The sequence below is a fragment of the Epinephelus moara genome, chromosome 9, assembly GCF_006386435.1.
Source record: "Epinephelus moara isolate mb chromosome 9, YSFRI_EMoa_1.0, whole genome shotgun sequence".
In the NCBI taxonomy this organism is placed as follows: domain Eukaryota; kingdom Metazoa; phylum Chordata; class Actinopteri; order Perciformes; family Serranidae; genus Epinephelus; species Epinephelus moara.
Window position 1 is genome coordinate 19,230,283 of NC_065514.1, and position 17,016 is coordinate 19,247,298.

General features: G+C 41.1%; 1 protein-coding gene across 1 annotated transcript in view; it reads left to right on the forward strand.

Annotated features, from left to right (window-relative positions):
- The window catches only part of sppl3 (signal peptide peptidase 3), a 38,914-nt gene extending 33,878 nt beyond the window's left edge, over positions 1-5,036 (forward strand). The window contains exons 9-11 of the mRNA XM_050052972.1: positions 787-977; positions 1,166-1,275; positions 2,020-5,036. Of these exons, the coding sequence (XP_049908929.1) occupies positions 787-977; positions 1,166-1,275; positions 2,020-2,091 (373 nt within the window). The 3' untranslated portion in view covers positions 2,092-5,036. The remainder of the gene's footprint in view (positions 1-786; positions 978-1,165; positions 1,276-2,019) is intronic.
- The last annotated feature ends 11,980 nt before the right edge of the window (positions 5,037-17,016 follow it).

Genomic DNA, 17,016 nt, shown 5'->3' on the forward strand with positions numbered 1-17,016 from the left:
CCCAGTGGTTTACTCAAGAAAGTAGTTCCGAGTATTTGCTTCATGTGTCGTAATGTTACTTAATTATACATTATTATTTCATAGCGTGGGGAATGCGCAAGCCATGTGTTGTCCACTAGAACGTTTTGGAGTCATTTGATGGTGTATTTGATTAGTTTTGAGGGAGAGAGGGACCTGTACCGTTTACCTCCATTTTGTGCCCTGAGCAGCGGGCAGCTCCGCCCCACCGATCTCAGAACAGCACAGAACAGCAGGCACTGACAATTAAAGGTAATGTACCTACTCATATGACTATAGGGATTACGGCACTAGGCGAATTTGCCAAAATGTTGAACTATCCCTTTAATACGCCGACCTCAGGAAAAAGTGCTTTTATTTTTGACGAGTTAAGGCGAAGCTTTCGCTGCAGCTGCCCCTCTCATGGTCTTTTTCCTGTTACTGTTGTTCTTCCCTGCTGATAGCTGCTCTTCTTCTTCATTTGGCTTTTAATGGCAGACTAGAATACTTGTAGGCGTACATGCTGCCCATCAGGTCCTGAAGAACTGCATCCCCAGTACCTCCAGTGCTGGAAAAAAACAAATACCATCACGTCTTGAGAATTGAAGGATTGATTCCCGTAACATCCGTAGTCAGAACCTACATTTGCGTACAGAAAGAAGAGATGAAATTCAAATATTATACAGTTATTGCACACAACTCTGTCGTGTAAATTGCTTCGAACCGTGACCTAATGTGTCTGTTTTTTGCCATTCTAAATGTATTCCTACTGCTTCCCCGTCCGTGCAGCTCCACAGGAAGTCACTTCTCGATGCTGGGAATAGGAGACATCGTGATGCCGGGGCTGCTGTTATGCTTCGTCCTGCGCTACGACAACTATAAGAAGCAAGCAAATGGGGAAGTCCCAGGGCCTGGTAACATGTCCGGACGCATGCAGCGCGTCTCCTATTTCCACTGCACTCTCATCGGATACTTTGTGGGTAAGCAAGCAATCGATGGAGGGATGGATGTGAAAGGTCAAGGGTGTTATTGTTTCAGTGTATGTTTGGAGGTGATAGTTGTTTGGGTGCCCTTATTTTGGTGTTTAACTTCAAAGAATAATCTTTTGGAAAGCTAACTTTAAATCTCAAGTATCATGTGATCGATAATGATTTGACTCTGCCTTCAGGTCTGCTGACTGCCACTGTGGCCTCCAGGATCCATCGTGCTGCTCAGCCCGCTCTGCTCTACCTGGTGCCCTTCACCCTGCTGCCTCTGCTCACTATGGCCTACCTGAAGGTAAAGGACAGAACAGCAGCAGTCACTTATTTACAAGAGCTGAAAGTTCAGCTGTGGCAGTTTTGCAGAATTCAGCAGTTTCCTTGAACTTTACAATAGTGAAGAAAAATTGAACCCTTGTAAGACGGAAATGCAAAGGACACCTTTACTGTGCTTTGCAAACGAGAGGGATACATATTACTGCTGGATTCCACTCTGTATTTTCCACACAGTGCAGCCTATTTTTATTTGACTGAAGTTATGTAATTCACACATATGCTCTATTAATGGCAACACATCTTGTTGAAGTGCACATGAGTTTTTTTCTGAAGTTGCCAGAATGTTTCATGGAGTAAAATGGTTGTAATCGTGATTGTAAATTGTAAAATTCAAAACAAAGGAGATGAATTATCAGACAGGTTAACAGTACGCCTCTGCTACAAGAAGTGGCTCATACTTGTGTGCGTGTCATTACTTACTGATCTCACACTTAGCCTTTTCTTCCTCTATTTTTAGATCAGGTGGTAGAGTTACTAGACAGCCAGTCATCACTGACCTATTGTTTGCAGAATAATTATTCACAGAATTAAAAACAAAAGCTAAAAACACAGTTAGGGGCCAAGTGGAACAGGCATGTAAATGAGTTTGTTATTTTAAGTTTAATAAAGAAGTAGAGCACAAGTTTTCTTGGCTGACCCTCTCGGTGAAGATACATCAGGAAACATCTGAGTCATGACTCGTGTCCACACTGTCTGTGTCCCACAGGGGGATTTGCGGCGCATGTGGTCCGAGCCCTTCCACACCAAGACCAGCAGCTCCCGCTTCCTGGAGGTATGATGCACCCTGGGATAAACGACCAGTGCGGGGAGGACTGCGGATCCTTTACCTTAATTAGAGGGAAGGAGAGAGGGCGCACTCACAGTGAGGCCATGTTGTCATCACTTGTTCATGCTTTCCGCCAATCTTCTGTGAAAACCCTCAGAAGGACACCAGTGTGTGGATCACAATGCCCCAACACGACTCATCTTTGGTCCCTACATCCTCCCGCTTCATCTCCGCTTCCTCTTTTCTGTTTATTTCCTCTTCATTACAGCACATCCTGCCTATGCTGTTTTTGTTCAGCCCCCCCGCCCCTCCCTCTCTTTTTTCCTTATTCTCTCTTCTATAGTTAGTCTCATTTGCCACTTCCCCCCCATGGCTCGTTCCATTCGTCAGGCCTCTTCTCGCTGCGTTTTCCTTCTTTCTCTGCGTCTTTGATTTTCTCTGCATCTCTGTTTGTCACCGACTCAGATGAACTCGAGGGCCAGGCCTCCCCCCTTTTTGTGGACTTAGGGTTGTGAGACATGGCTGGGGTTTATATATATTTTTTTAGCATTGTCGTGGTCATTATTATTAATATTATTATTATGGAACGATTTAAAACAAACGGAGAAGAGGTGGAGTGTTGCAGTGGCACAGGACAGTTCCCGGGAGCAGCGACACAATAAAGGAGAAGAGTCTTCCCCCTCCATGCGTCTCCTCCGCCCCCACTTTCTCCATCTGTCCCATCATCCCACCACAATGGCTTCTTCCCAGCGCTCCCGCCCTCCTCTGACACTCCTCTCTGTTCATCTGCTGTCCCCATTCCCCACCCTCACAGATAACTATGTATTTTATTTAGAAAAGTTTTATTCTTGGCATATACAGAAATGATGCATTATAAATTGTTAAGCTGCCCCCGGCGTTTGAGGGGCCGCTTCTATTTGTATATATGTGTATTTGCGGTATCTTGAGTTTGTATTTGTGTTGGGGAGCATGTTGAATAGGGTGGGAAACTGACTCCAGCCGACAGCCGAATTTTGGCGAACTTTGGCTGCTAGTCGTGTCAAGTCGACTGGCGAGCATCCATCATTTAGAGGTTGTTTTCTACAGTTTGTTGGCGTGTGTGATAGAAACGTAGCTGATGGATCGTTGGGAAGAAAAGAAAAACAAAACATCTGCATCGGTGGCTGATTGACGAAAAAGTTAGTTTCCTGCTCTAGTGTTGGTGTGCGTGCGTGCGTGTTTGTGTGAGCGAATCAGACGAGTGAACGGTTGTTTTACTTGGTTTTAATTTGAAATCATGAACATGTTAAAAACCAGTGACAATAGTCAGGTTTCCATTGAGCTGGGCATGTTGGATCAAACGGTGTCAAACACATGGCGTCTGATGGAAACAGTTTGTGTCTAACTTGTAAAGAAAAAAAAATAACAAAAAACTCAACAGGGGTCAATTTTTCTTTTTATCAGTCTCTCTGCGTGCAGACAGGTGAAATGTAAACAGTGTTTTGTTTTGTTTTTTCAAATAAATGAATGTTGAATTAATTTTAAGGTATGTTACTTTTCATCATGAGACCACATCATACATCATGCTGGGTTTTGTACTGAATTTCTTCTTGTGCACATCCAAAATTTACACCTATTTATGGCCATGGGAACACTAAAAGCATCTTATTGCAGCTTTCACGAGTCTATAGACGTCTGAGCGTGATGATATCGGATCAGTTTTTATACGTTTTAATAAAAGTGGAACAGCACATGTCATCTGAATTTCACCTCAGTCGATGAAGACCTGACTATTGTGAAAGTTTGGACTCAAAGCTTGGAGACGAGGGAAGACGTACTGTGGTTAGATTCATGTGTAGTTACAGATGAAGGCTTCTCTGGATGGATGGTTTGTGTGTGTGCGTGTGTGTGTGTGTGTGTGTGTGTGTGTGTGTGCGTGCGCCTGGTCACATAACATCATGAAGTCAGTTTGAACTTAGGGAGGGGAGAAAATCAGTCGTGCCCTTCACAAATCAAAAATAGAAATTAGAATTTAAAGCTAACCCATAGGATGTTTTTACTGTCACCATCTGGTCCCTGACAGTCTTACAGTCTTTTTTTTATTGTCCTTCCACTTTTTTCGTGGTGCTTGTCAGTTAATATCTAATGTATACTGGAAAAAAAAGTGTGAGTGATCACACGGCAGGATGTCAGAGAGACGTACGGACGATGCAGTTTTGCTGGCTTTTTGTTTTTTTACTTTTTTATGCTATCTGGCCGTGCATGTTAAGTGTACAGTGTATCATTTCTCAGACTGCAATCGACAGGGCTACTGCAGTTTTGAGTCTCTGCTGGCCGTCACCGAGGCACTGGACCTATGAGCTCGGCTACAGAGAGCAGCGTCAGTGGGTGGGACAAAGACTGTGATTGGTCAGAAAGACTGCCATTGGTCAGCTCTGACCTCACAAAGGCTGAATATTATGTCAGGTCGGGACGTCCGGCCTGCCGCTCAGTGCAGTCGTCTGAACTCGGACATCATGAAACCACAAGCCCCCCTTTCACCTCCTCATGGACATGGCAAGAAAATATATAGATTTATATACATATATATACATATATATGTGTGTATATGTACATACATAAATAACTGATGACGATCATGGTGATAATTTTTTTTTATAGAAAATGGATTTCTTTTTACCCCCTCGTTTGTATTTTTTTTTTCTTTAGTGTTTTAGTTTTTTTTAATTTTTCTTTCCACCTCTTCTCCCCTCCAGCAGAGGACTCCAGCTCTGTTGGTGCATTGATATTACGACTGAATGGATTCTGTATAGAAAAATGGTGAATAAAATAAATTAAGAACTGTGTAGTGAAACATGAATCCTGAAGCGCTTGATCTAAAAACACTTTGTCTCCTTTTAACCCCTCCCTCGACCCTCTGCCCTTCTTTCCCTCCTCGTTCAGGATTCTGCTGTAAATAAACATGACTCTAACTGTAACGCCAGTGTGTCGTTTTCTTTGGCTCACCTGTTGAAGACTCATGAAGTGCATTGGTGACATTTATTTGACGGTTACAGTTGTTACTTTTCAGGTTAAATTTGCACAAAAAAACATACTTCATAGGCTTATAATACACACCTCATCATCCAACGTGTCGCAGAGATGTAATTTCAGAAGTTGCTAGTGATTCCACTGGAGAGAGATTTCCCCTCATCTTCTTAGATAGTTGCATTTAAATAACTGTTTGAAAGCCAAAGGAAACACTTCCCCCCACAAAAGGAAAAGAGCATTAAGTCTAAATAATTACTGTAAATATGTAGTAGAAGTGTTTTTTCTTCCTTCTCTCCATTGATCGTTTCACGATGCCCCAGATTTATCTTGTGGGGAGTCCGACCCCCGGGATGGGATCTACTTAACTGCTTACATGAAGTACTTAAAGCTGTGGTAGGCAGTTTTTTGAACAAAGGAATACTTCATACATCCAAACAGGTGCGTAGGAGATGGATGAGCAGAACACAACTTGTAGAAAAAACTCCCGCACACTGTCTTACTTGCAAAAATAATGATATGAATGCTGCAATGTTTCAGTGACTAGACCTTCATCAGGCAGAGATCACCATTCCTAGATACCTAATGAAGGTCTAGTCACCAAAACGTTGCAGCATTAAAATCATTATTTTTGCAAGTTAGACAGTGTGCGGGAGTTTTTTCTACAAGCGGGTTAATTTTGGTATTGTGTAAAAGTTCCTTAATAAACTTTGAGCATGTTGCAATTCAAGTGGTCTGAAAGAAAACTAGACTTGCGCACCTCTGCTTAAGCCAGGCAGGGGAAAGCCCAATTCTCAGAAAATGAGCAATCGTCATCAGTTTGGTCTTAGCCACTCTATTTCATCATAAACAACCCAGACACGGGGCTCAAAGTGCAAAATACCGGACTTCTCCTTTAAGGCCTAAGAAAATCTACCCTGTGACAGGAAACTTTGGCCTTTTTTTTTGAGAGAGAGCAGTTGTCAATCATGTCAATCACTGCTCATGAACTGCTGTCAGACTAGGCAGCACTTATTAAATGTGAATTAAGATCGTAACTGCATTGCCTTTTTCTCACCTCAAATGTTTTCAGGCATTTAACTTAACTGTGGCTGTAAGATGAGAAAGTTGGTGACCTGACAGCCATGTTTGAAACAGTTGAGTTCAACCAAGCACCGCCCACCAGCTGGAGCAAACCTTATCATTTTACAGCTCAACAGTACAGCATGTTTCTGAAAACATCTGAAATAATGAATCGGCAATCTCGATTCATATTTGATCAGCGCTGCCTAGTCTGACAGTTTGACCGCAGTTCACGTGCAGTGAGGAGGCTGAGGAGCATGATTGTTTCTCACACACTGCTGCATTATGTCTACAAAAACAACATGATACACATTGGTAATTATAATAAACTGCCTCCATCTGAAAAGGAGACGGGGTCAACCAGGCGAAACAAAAACTCATCAATAGTCTGGATTTGAAAAAATGCAAATTCAGTGTCATTACATTAAAATGTGTTTTGAGATATCAAAGTATAGAGACAAGAGTCGACCAGGGGCGGAGCCAGACAGTAAACATTCAGGGCTTAGCCCAAACCTAGTTGGGTCTGCGGGGCATTCTCCCCTGGGTAGATTTGTTTCCCACTTACAGCAGCTGTTTGCATAATTTCTCAGGCCATTTGCGATAATAGAATATGTAAAAATCTGTACATCATTTGACAAAAACATGATAATTGCCATGGAAAAAACATCTTGTTGATCCTACATCCTATTAATTATTTTCTGCCTGTCTTTGTCTGAAACCATAACACAACAAATGATCATCTGCCACCTAAAAAGAGGCAATGAAATGTCTAATATAACTTTTTTAAAGGAATACTTCATCCCCCAAATTTCCATCTGTATATCAATTACTCATGGTGTAAAATAGCAGCGTGCGCAACTTCAAAATCTTGAACAATATATGGGGTGCACAGGATCTGAAAACAAACAATATACACCAGCTATCACAGATACATTTACTTGTTTATTGTGGGTGAAACAAACAGAAACTAATGCATTTCTGCTACAAAGCCATCAACAGCACGATAAAATACACGTTTGCCCTGCTTGTTTTATCACACTGGTGATGACTTTGCCCACATTAAATTTATCTGTGAGTGCCGGTGTTCTGTTTGTTTTTATATTATTACTCCCCGTGTTACATTGACTTCATGAGGAAAACGTTTTTCTTGCATACCTCCTGTAAGCGAAGAATCCAAAAATGGCAAAGGTTGATGAAATGAAGTCACAGGGGACCGTGTTTAACAACAGCCAAACTATAAAGAACAGGCAACAGTGTCATGGCACATTACATTCGAGGTAGCGGCATCCATACTCTTCTATAAGGGAGTCTACAAACAAGAATGGACTGAGCAAAGAACAAGTGCAAAATTACCTAAAAGAGATGCTGTCAGGCAGTTTGGGTAAGCTTATAGCAAATGTGTGGGTTTCGGGCAGCCAGGTCATAAAGTGACAAAGCAGGGCCCTAAATAATTTATTAACTTCCACAGACATGCAATAATCCAGCTTCAACCTTCTCCTCCCCCCTCTCTCAACACATTCTCACTCTGGTTGGTTTCTCTCTCTCTGTCTCACACAATGAGCAGTTTTATCATCAGTGCTGCTGCCCTCAGGCTTTCAGACATATGTAGGGGAGACTGGGGTAAGTTGAGACAAAGGGTAAGTTGAGCTACCCCTTGTTGCTAGGAAACCGTAAATAAAATTGAGCATGTGACCAAATATTTAGGAGGAAGGCATCATTTTATGGAGTCTGTGAAGGTAAGAACCGCATGAGTTAAGTGGTTAGAGATTTATGTCCAAAAAAGCATTTTTCACTCACGTAAGTGAATTTAGTCTATCATAAGTTTCATGGGGATTGTATTTAGACCAAAATAGATCATTTTTAATTTGTTTTATACATCAATTGTGGTATCTATTAACTACAAAATGAGGTAGTGCAGCTAGCATGAAAGTGCACCATTTTAGCTGTGGGGGCTAATAAAGTCAATATGGTAGCTATGAGGTAAGTTGAGCTGTAAGTTTCTGAGAAGAGGCAAAGCTGGATATGTTAAACCAAGCTTTACTTTCAAGGAGAAAGATGAGGGATTCTTCCCAAGAAGCGATGTAATTGCAAAACTCCCCAAACCTCAGCAGTTTGTATTCCCCTGCAACCTGGACAGGTGGAATATTGAATAAAGGGGCAGGTGGGATATGGATGGAAGGAGGGAGGGGGGTGGATGGAACGAGAGTAAGATGGAGGGAGGAGTTTAGAGAGGATGAAGGAGGACATATAGAGGAAGGATGATGAGAGAATGAGAGTTTCGGTTCAGAACGCTCAAATGTGTTAATAAACAAGTTCAAATTATTATAATACCTTCATTTCCACAATTGGCTTTCCTGTCAGCAAGGACACCAAACTAGGATTCACGTTTACGGATTTAGTTCAGTGTTTTCTTTCCAAAAACACAGCTGTTAAGGTTCTCTTGCTAAGCGTACTTTAAGGCATTCTCAGGCCTATGTTAAAATGTTTTGAAGTTGTTATATGCAATAATAATTTAAAAAAAAGATTTGTACCTGTTGAATTGTGTATTATAAATAAAAATACACATGGATTTGAAGAAGTGTCTTATTTAATTCAGTACAGACATGTATAACTGTGGAATATCTTAACCCAGGGAGGGAGGGAGAAAGGGGGAGGAGAGAAGGTGAGGTGGGGGGAAGGGGGGTAGGAGGGAGGGTGGGGGAGGGAAGGAGGGAGATGGCTCAATTTACCCCACTCCTATGCTCAACTTACCCCAGACATGGGGTAACGAGACCACTTTTTTTGGACATGCTATATTATCAAAACAGTTATGTTTACACTCATTCTGTTTGTTTGTAGGGATGCAACATCCTGAAATATATGCACATATTTAGTTAGCAACAAAACTATAATAGCCTTGATGTAGTGATCCTGAATATGAAAAGTGGCTCATCTTACCCCGGTCTCCCCTAAATCTCTTCGATTATAAATAGACCAATAAAAATATTTCCCTCTGCAAATAGGTACGTCTAACACCTTGTCCTAACAGAAAACAAGTGCCTCTCTGTCCACACTGAATCATAAATACGCACTTCTGTGACAGAATTATGCCCGAGATCATTAAGATGTGTCATGATCCTGGTTTGTTCATATCCTGTTATCCTATGGACTTTGTTTTGGAGTTTTCTGTTTGTGTTTCATGTTATTCATTCATGTTTAATCTGCTTCCTGTTTTATTTCGTAGATTCTCTCCTCATGTGTCGTGTCTGGTTTTACTTCCTGTCTTTGTGTGTTTTCCCACCTGTTTTCTGTCACACCTGTCTCATTTGTCCCTCCCTGGTTCCTGAGTCTTCCCCTCACACCTGTTCTGTATTAGTCTTGTCTGCTCCACCCTTGTTATTAGCCAATCTCCATTTCCCTCCCTTTGCCCATGTCCTCCTGCTCCAGATGTGTCTTGTCCTTGTGATTAGTTTTCTGTGTATATATATACCTGTGTGTTTCCTCTTGTCCTTTGCCATTTTGTCTGTGTTCCTCCTGGGTGCATCCCTGCATTATTCCTGTGCTCATCCCCGTGCATCATGTTTTTCCCATTGCAAAAAAATGTTTGTCTCCATTTTGTGAGTTTGCGGTTCGGGTTTGGGTCACTGATTAACGCATATGTTTACAGGTTGGGCAGAAACCAGTTATGGCAGTTTTATACTGTAACTAACATTCACCATTCCACTGTGTTTTCAAGCTGGATGAGATATAAACTCAACCGTGTTGTCTCATAGTAGTCAGTCAGTCGATCAGTCTCAGTCCCACAATGCTTTGGACTGCTCACTACTACTCACGTCACGATCACATTCTCATATTTGCCATCTTGACACAACTCGTGGAGTGTAATCCAAGTCTCGTTTATCCAGTCATATGTTCTGTACTTCCCAAACTCATTGCGTTACTTTGCCAGCTTTACAATGTCTTCACAATGCAGCTTTTTAGGCATTTGAAGGAGCCAAAGTGCATCAGCATCTTCCTGCCTTAGTTGAAGGTATCACCATTAAGCAACCAACAGTTTGCTTAAATCGGTGCTAACTCATCTTTGTCCAGCAGATGGCGACACAGTACAAACATCTGAAAGCAGTCAGAGAAGTCAGAATTATGAAAGGCCTGATGTAGTTTCTGTGCTCAAACACACCGTGCTCAATATGCTTTTAGGTTTGGCGATCTCAACTAATATTATCAGCTCCTTTTCTACAATAACCATCTCCGAGCAGCACTGCCTGTGTCCTTACAACTACACGCGCCAACATGCAGACACACCATTAAGTTCATGTTTCCACAGCGAGAAACGCATGAGATATGAGAAGTTGTAAAATCAGAAAAGGAACAAAATCATCTCTACATGAGGCAGTTAACAGAAATAAATGGCACGCTCTCATCAGAGAGAGGTAATTGGTTCCTGCAGGGCACCAGGGGAGAGATCTCGTGAGCCTTCGTGGGAAAATGGCCGCCACAATGACAGACCAAAGACGCTGAGTCAAGAGTTTGTAGAGAGGCTGCTGCAGACTGGAAACAACCACCAAAAGTGATGAAATCTTCTCTCTTAGTTCTTGTATCAGTAGTGGACGTGAAGCCTTTTGTCTGTTTGAGTCACTTTAGCTGATCAGTGGCAGTAACAGGTCTGTGGACGATCACATGACAAGTTCAGGATATACATGTTTGTGAAAGAGTAGAGTCAAGAATGAGGAGCAGCATGAGGAAAACAGTTTTCTGGAAAATGTGATCACACTCTGAGGAAATCCATTTAGCCTCCCGTGAACAGGAAGGTCATGAAAAGATGTCTTGAATCCTATTGTAGATCTTGGTTTTGCCCTGTGAAGTTCAGCCGAGGTACAATGTGTGGCTTCACTCTCAGAGGAAGTGTTTCAATATTTAGTGCTCTCTGCTGCTCAGACAGACGGACAGCCTGACCTGCTGACTGACTGGCTGCTTCACACAGATAGATGGATGGATAGATGGATGGAGTGGACGGTGGGGGGATGAGGAGCAGGACACTGGGTGGGTGGCTGGGTGGGGGGGTTGGGGAAGGTCGGTGAGGTCAAGGCAGGCAGGGTCCACCCCTCTTCACCTATTGGCCAGACTGGCCAACGAGTCCTGTGCTGCTTTGAAGCCCCGAAGTGGACAGAATTCCACCACGGCCATGGGGATTGTAGCATGTCATTTGTAGGAAATTTTGGCGAGATGGTCCTAAAAACGGAGAGGTTGGCCCACGCTTGGAATGCAGGGTTTTGTATTCGGAGGCGCTCGTAGGGTCCTCTCCCATTGATCCTGAAATTACAGTCGGGCAGGTGATAGGGCAGCCTCAATTAACCAAGTGCTGCAGGAATCAGGGTTTTAATTTGGAGGGACGGGAGCTCCCTCTTCTTTTTCTTTTGCTTTCCAAGTTGAAGGCATGAATTTAAAGAATATTTTTCTGATATAAAGTCATTGAAACTGCTCATTAAATAAACAATACGAGCACTAATCCTTTCCTTTAACCCTTCAAACCTTACAGTGGTGGACATTTCGAACTCCCGCTGTGCCGCTACACATTGTTCAAACCCAGAAAACTAAACTGTAAATTCTAGTGGAGATCCTAAAGTTGCTAAATGCACCAAAAATGTCTTTGCAATGGTTGAAATGTGGCTGAAATTTGGGAAAATGCTACTAAACTAACTAAAGAAAACAGAGCAGGAACAGTGCAGAATATATATGAATCTGTCAGACAGAGTGGAGTAAGATGCTTTTTCCAACCTTTAAGACGAGACAAAAATAGGACACATGTAGCTACATTTAAAGGTCCCGTACGTACCTGTACAACACATTAAACACATACAGTGTTATTACCTCTTATCACAGGAGCAGATATGTTTCCCCAGTCTATAACTGGTGAATATATAACCGGGCAAAGCTCATAATAAATTTCAGAGTCAGTAGCACATGAAGTCAGCCAGCACAGGTAATTTAAAAAGTGCTGGTATTTACTGGCGGTGGCCCCTGCTCATGTTAATGGCAGAGAGGTTCTTTCCCCTTCTTCTTCTTCTCCTCTCCTCCAACCAGGCATTCCAGGCTTGTTTAAATAAGGCCTGCCTGCCTGGGCGCGGGTGGATTCCCCTCTGGCCCTTTGCCCTTTGACCTAAAGTGCATTCCGTATGTAAAGTGAGGAATTCCTCTGAAGTTCAGTTAATGGGGTTGAGTTTTTTCATCCTTTGGACTCTGCTCATGCTCTCGCCCTGTGGAAAAGGGGGAAAAACAAGCTCGGTGTGCACTCGCCGGGCGGCTATGAGTTATGGATGAGGTTTGTTGTTTATCGGCGGCGGTAAAGGATCGATGTCTCCCTACAGCAGATATGGAGCTTCAGTAAAACTTGTGTGATAATCCTCTGGGATCATGACTAATTGATTTAATGGAGGATGTTGTGGAGTGGAAGTGTTTAGGTTTGAGGAAGTGGAGGTTGCTTGGCTGCTGCCCCATAAACTCTGGTGGTGGAGGAATATGGTGGCTGTAATATTAATAAAAGTATTACTGTTACATGTGAATTTAAAGGCTTTCATGGGGAGTTTTTCCTTGTCTAAAGATAGAGGAAGTCATAAACTGTGCAGCCTGTAAAGCTCCTTGAGGCAAACATTAAATTGGGGGTGTATAAATAAAATTGACACATTAACAAGGCTGAAATCACAAGTTATTATGTGCAGACGTTTTTCTACATTGCGGTTTAAAGATTAAACTAATGCTTTTTTAAACCACTGGATCCTAAATTCACTTTGTGGAAACACACACGTTATCTTCTTGCTATTCGTCTGGAGCTAACTTTAATCTTTGGAGACAAGAAGTTATTTGTTATCAACTTATAAATGGAGTCATCATTTTTAAATAAAATTTGTAGAGTATTTAAACCTCTTATCAATTATTTAAAAGTAGGAGAGTAACAATTTGAACAATTTCCATAACTTCTACTAACTTTTATATTTGTTAAAATCAGCTTACCCTCCTCATTGTTTGGGGTCCCACGCAGACTCCAATGCTGTATATGTATTAATAGTGATAATAATAACTTAAGATTCAAACATTTTTTGTGCTTACATTTTTTTTTTGTCCCACATATGAACTTAAAGTATTGCTGTTGCACCAAATAAGCAAATATTTCATATTGCGCATGTTACTTGAGCTATTCAGGAACACACAGAGGAGATTTCAATATTTAGAAAATGTGCCATAAAATGTAACAGTAGAGGGGACTTCCAACATTTCCAACATAAATCGATGCAGAAAAGGCACAAATTGGTGCATAAAAATTCACAGAATTCGGGAAATTAAGTGTCTGATGCTCACAATTTTCTGGTGGAAGACCCCTTCAATTTATGTGCGTCCCTACCAATGTTCAAATGAAACTTACGCCGTTGCATGAACAAATATGTCTTCCTTTTGTTAGCCAGAAAGTCATTCACAGACACAGAAATCTGCTGTGTGTTCTCCTACATGCTGATGTTACTTGTGAGATTGAACTACGTGTTAGATTTCTTACAAACTATCTGTTAACTCCAATAACACAAATTTAAAGTGACTTTAATTCAGATTTTATATTGTGTTTCCAGCGGGTGTTTTTAGAAGCAGTGTAGCAGACATCTGAAGCATCAGCTCAACAATCATACACTCATGTAGTTTGGAAAATTCAGGAAGTATCAAGCTGCTAAAACAAAATGTTGAGACCTCCTGTTGAAGGCAAATAAGAAAACAAATGTGTTGTTTGGTGACTTATTGTTTCACACTTCCTGCTCTATGAACTTCAGAGCTCCAACAAAAACATCAACATTTCTCATTAGATTTTCACAGGTTAAAATCAGAGGTGATGGAGAGCTCACAGCCGAGCTCCTGAGAGGGGAATCTGAAGATGGATCATGGATGGAGGTTCCTCTGCTGTTGTGCTTTAGGAGCCCTGTGTACTGTTGGAGACGCTGTAAAAGGCTGTGCCACCCACACAGCTGGAATGTCATGCATGCAGTCCATAGAGTCTGTTTCAAGAGGGAGGCAGTGGGGGGAGGAGGAGAGGAGAGGAGGGGAGCCCTCTTTGGAAGAGGCAGGGTGCACGGGGGCTCGGTGCTCGAGGTGGGGTCTACTACTACTATTACTACTACTTCATGAAAAAGATGAAGCAGAAAACTCACTTCCCACCCTGGCCAACAAAAAAAAAAAAAGCTTTTCCATTAACCTTTTTTTTTTTCTTGTGGTGGGAAATTATCAATGACGATCCATCACGGTTGTTTGGTCTTTGGCCGATGAGAGGAAGGAGGGGAAATGTGGAGAGAGACGTGAGATGGAGGGATGGGGGGTTGGGAGAGGTTAAAGGGCAGAGGAAGAAAGGAGGTACATTTTCGGAGGATGGGAGGTTGGAAAAAAAACAGAGGGAACAATAACTCCCATGTTTAAAAGGCTTTTCTCAGCCCCCATGACACCTCACACAGGCAGCAGTTTAAAGTCAGGCCGTTCAGCAGGGAGTGGTGCTTTGTGGCTCTTTCCCCTCAGGCACATTTTCACAAGAAACATTCTCCAAAACATGACTTTTTTTTTGCTCTCTTTCCTCTGTTTTTCTCATCTGCTTTCAACAAGGTATATTTCAAAATACTCCATGCTTTTTTCCACAACCATATATATTTTCCTGTGAAGCTGCTGGTGTCTTTTGTTCTGTAAACACAAAGCAAATTCCCAAAAGCTTAAAAGAAATGCAACTAAACAGGAAAACTTGCAAAAAAAAAAAAAAAAATCAAATAAATCTAATTATTTAATTTCCTCACACATGATTACAATTCTTTAAAATAATGAAGTGAGCTTATAACATTAGTTCTTTATGTTACAAGAATATAGATAATGTAAGAAAGCACTTATTTCCCTGCGTCTCATGTTCAGATCATAGGCCTGTTTTCACTACAAGCTGCATTTAAACACCCCTGAAACACATTTACTTTAATTACTTTGGATTTACTGTATCAATTAACTGTTTCTTTTAAAAATGAATTAAGTAAACTCAATAAAATAAGCAAAATGTAGCATTTGAACCAGGAAACACTGCTTTGAAATAATCATATGAAATAGTTTTAGTGGATTTCCACCATTACAGGCACGTTTTACAATTATTTATTAATCATTTTCAGTGTTTTGCTATTAATTAATTTCTTGTTATTTAGTGCCAATGTGATTTCCTTTATTTAAAGAATGAAAAAACATTAAATTTGAATTAAACACAATTCAACGTCAAGGGAAAAACAGCAATGAAAAAGGTTTTGGAGATATTTGTGAATTAAGAAAAGCAAAATTGTTAATGATGATGGCTGATCATGTATTTAATAGTGTAAATCTATAAATGATTTAACATTTTAATTACACAAATGTGCTGTAAAATCTTACAGTTGCTTCATTTTGCTTAAAAACAGTTGATAAACTAACACGTGTGAGTAAAGTTTTACTGAGTTTGTTGTGTTTTAAAGCCACAAAATCCTGTTAACAAGCAGTTATTTCAACAAATCAATTATTCATATTGCACATTAGTTGTGTTGCGTGTGCTTCCCTTTTCTATTGGGGAATAATTTTTAACAAACAAGTGTTGGTGAAGGGAAAAACAGCTGAAGCCATTCAGCTTCTATAATCATTTTAAAACACTTTTAAACCACTTCTTAAACATTTTGAAGGTTTCTTAGGAGGTTGGGAATTATATTTTAGTAGATAATGATTCATTTTTATTCTCTATGAAAGCAGATTTCTAATCAATGTCCCAATATAAATCATTTAATTCATTTAAATACTGTTTGAAATTGTTCTATGTCAGAAATTAATCTTATATTAAGTGCAAAACAGCCACAGCTTTTTATTCTTACATAATTTGGATGCACTTATTTTCCCAGTGTGAACACCTCATCCTGCTGTTTGCCTCTGTGTGAAGATAAATAATGACAATCAGTGGCTTTAATGTTTATAGTTTGTATTTCAGATTCATTAAATTACCTTATTATCCAGGCACTTGAGCAGGAATCTCCTCTCTGTCTGTTTTTATTTGTTGAAGAATTAGCAGAGGAAAATATGTAGGAGAAATACAGTTTTAGCAGCAGAGATGAAACAGCAGATATAATTAGATCAAAAGCAAAAAAGACACTTTCAGTTTGGTGTCCAGCACTTTGACAGGACACTGTCCAGTTTGAGGAGAGTGTCTGTGTAAGAGGCAGAGGGGGCATCAGTGCTCCAAACCTTCACCGGATCCATCATGCCCCGCCTTACATCAAACATTTTTTTTTTTTTTTTTGCCGACTGGCTGCACAATCAGATCCCTTCTGAGTGGGCTGGAGTCGGGTGGGTGTGAGGGGAGTAAAAAGTGGGCCCTCTCCCACTGGATAATGCCATTATTTCAGCTCCTCTGGCCAGGAATGCCAAATTTCACAGCCCGCTACTCCTCTCTGTGCGTCAATCAAAGCTTCGCAAGGGGCCGAGGCGCCCACTGGGTCCGCCTCCAGCACCGTGTGATCTGATCCAACCATTGATCCCCCACAAACCATATCATACATGCTCTCCCTGCATGTTCCTACACAGAGTGGGATTTTTGTGCAACTTTTACAGTCATTTCTACTCGATTTTGATTATTATTTTAATCAAGCGCGCCAATAACGCGCAATTAAAGATCGGAAATGATGCGTAAATGTGCGCTTTCATGTCTTATATTCGATTCTTTTAACCCGATCAATATTGTAGGCCTGATCCGCGCTGCCTGTGTGAGAAGATAAGCCGGGTTTAGTCCATATTTGAGCTAATGAGCAGCATTACTGTCCCTCCAGAGGCCAATTAAAGGCTAATTATAATCCCCTTTGTATCCGCACAAAAGCTTTT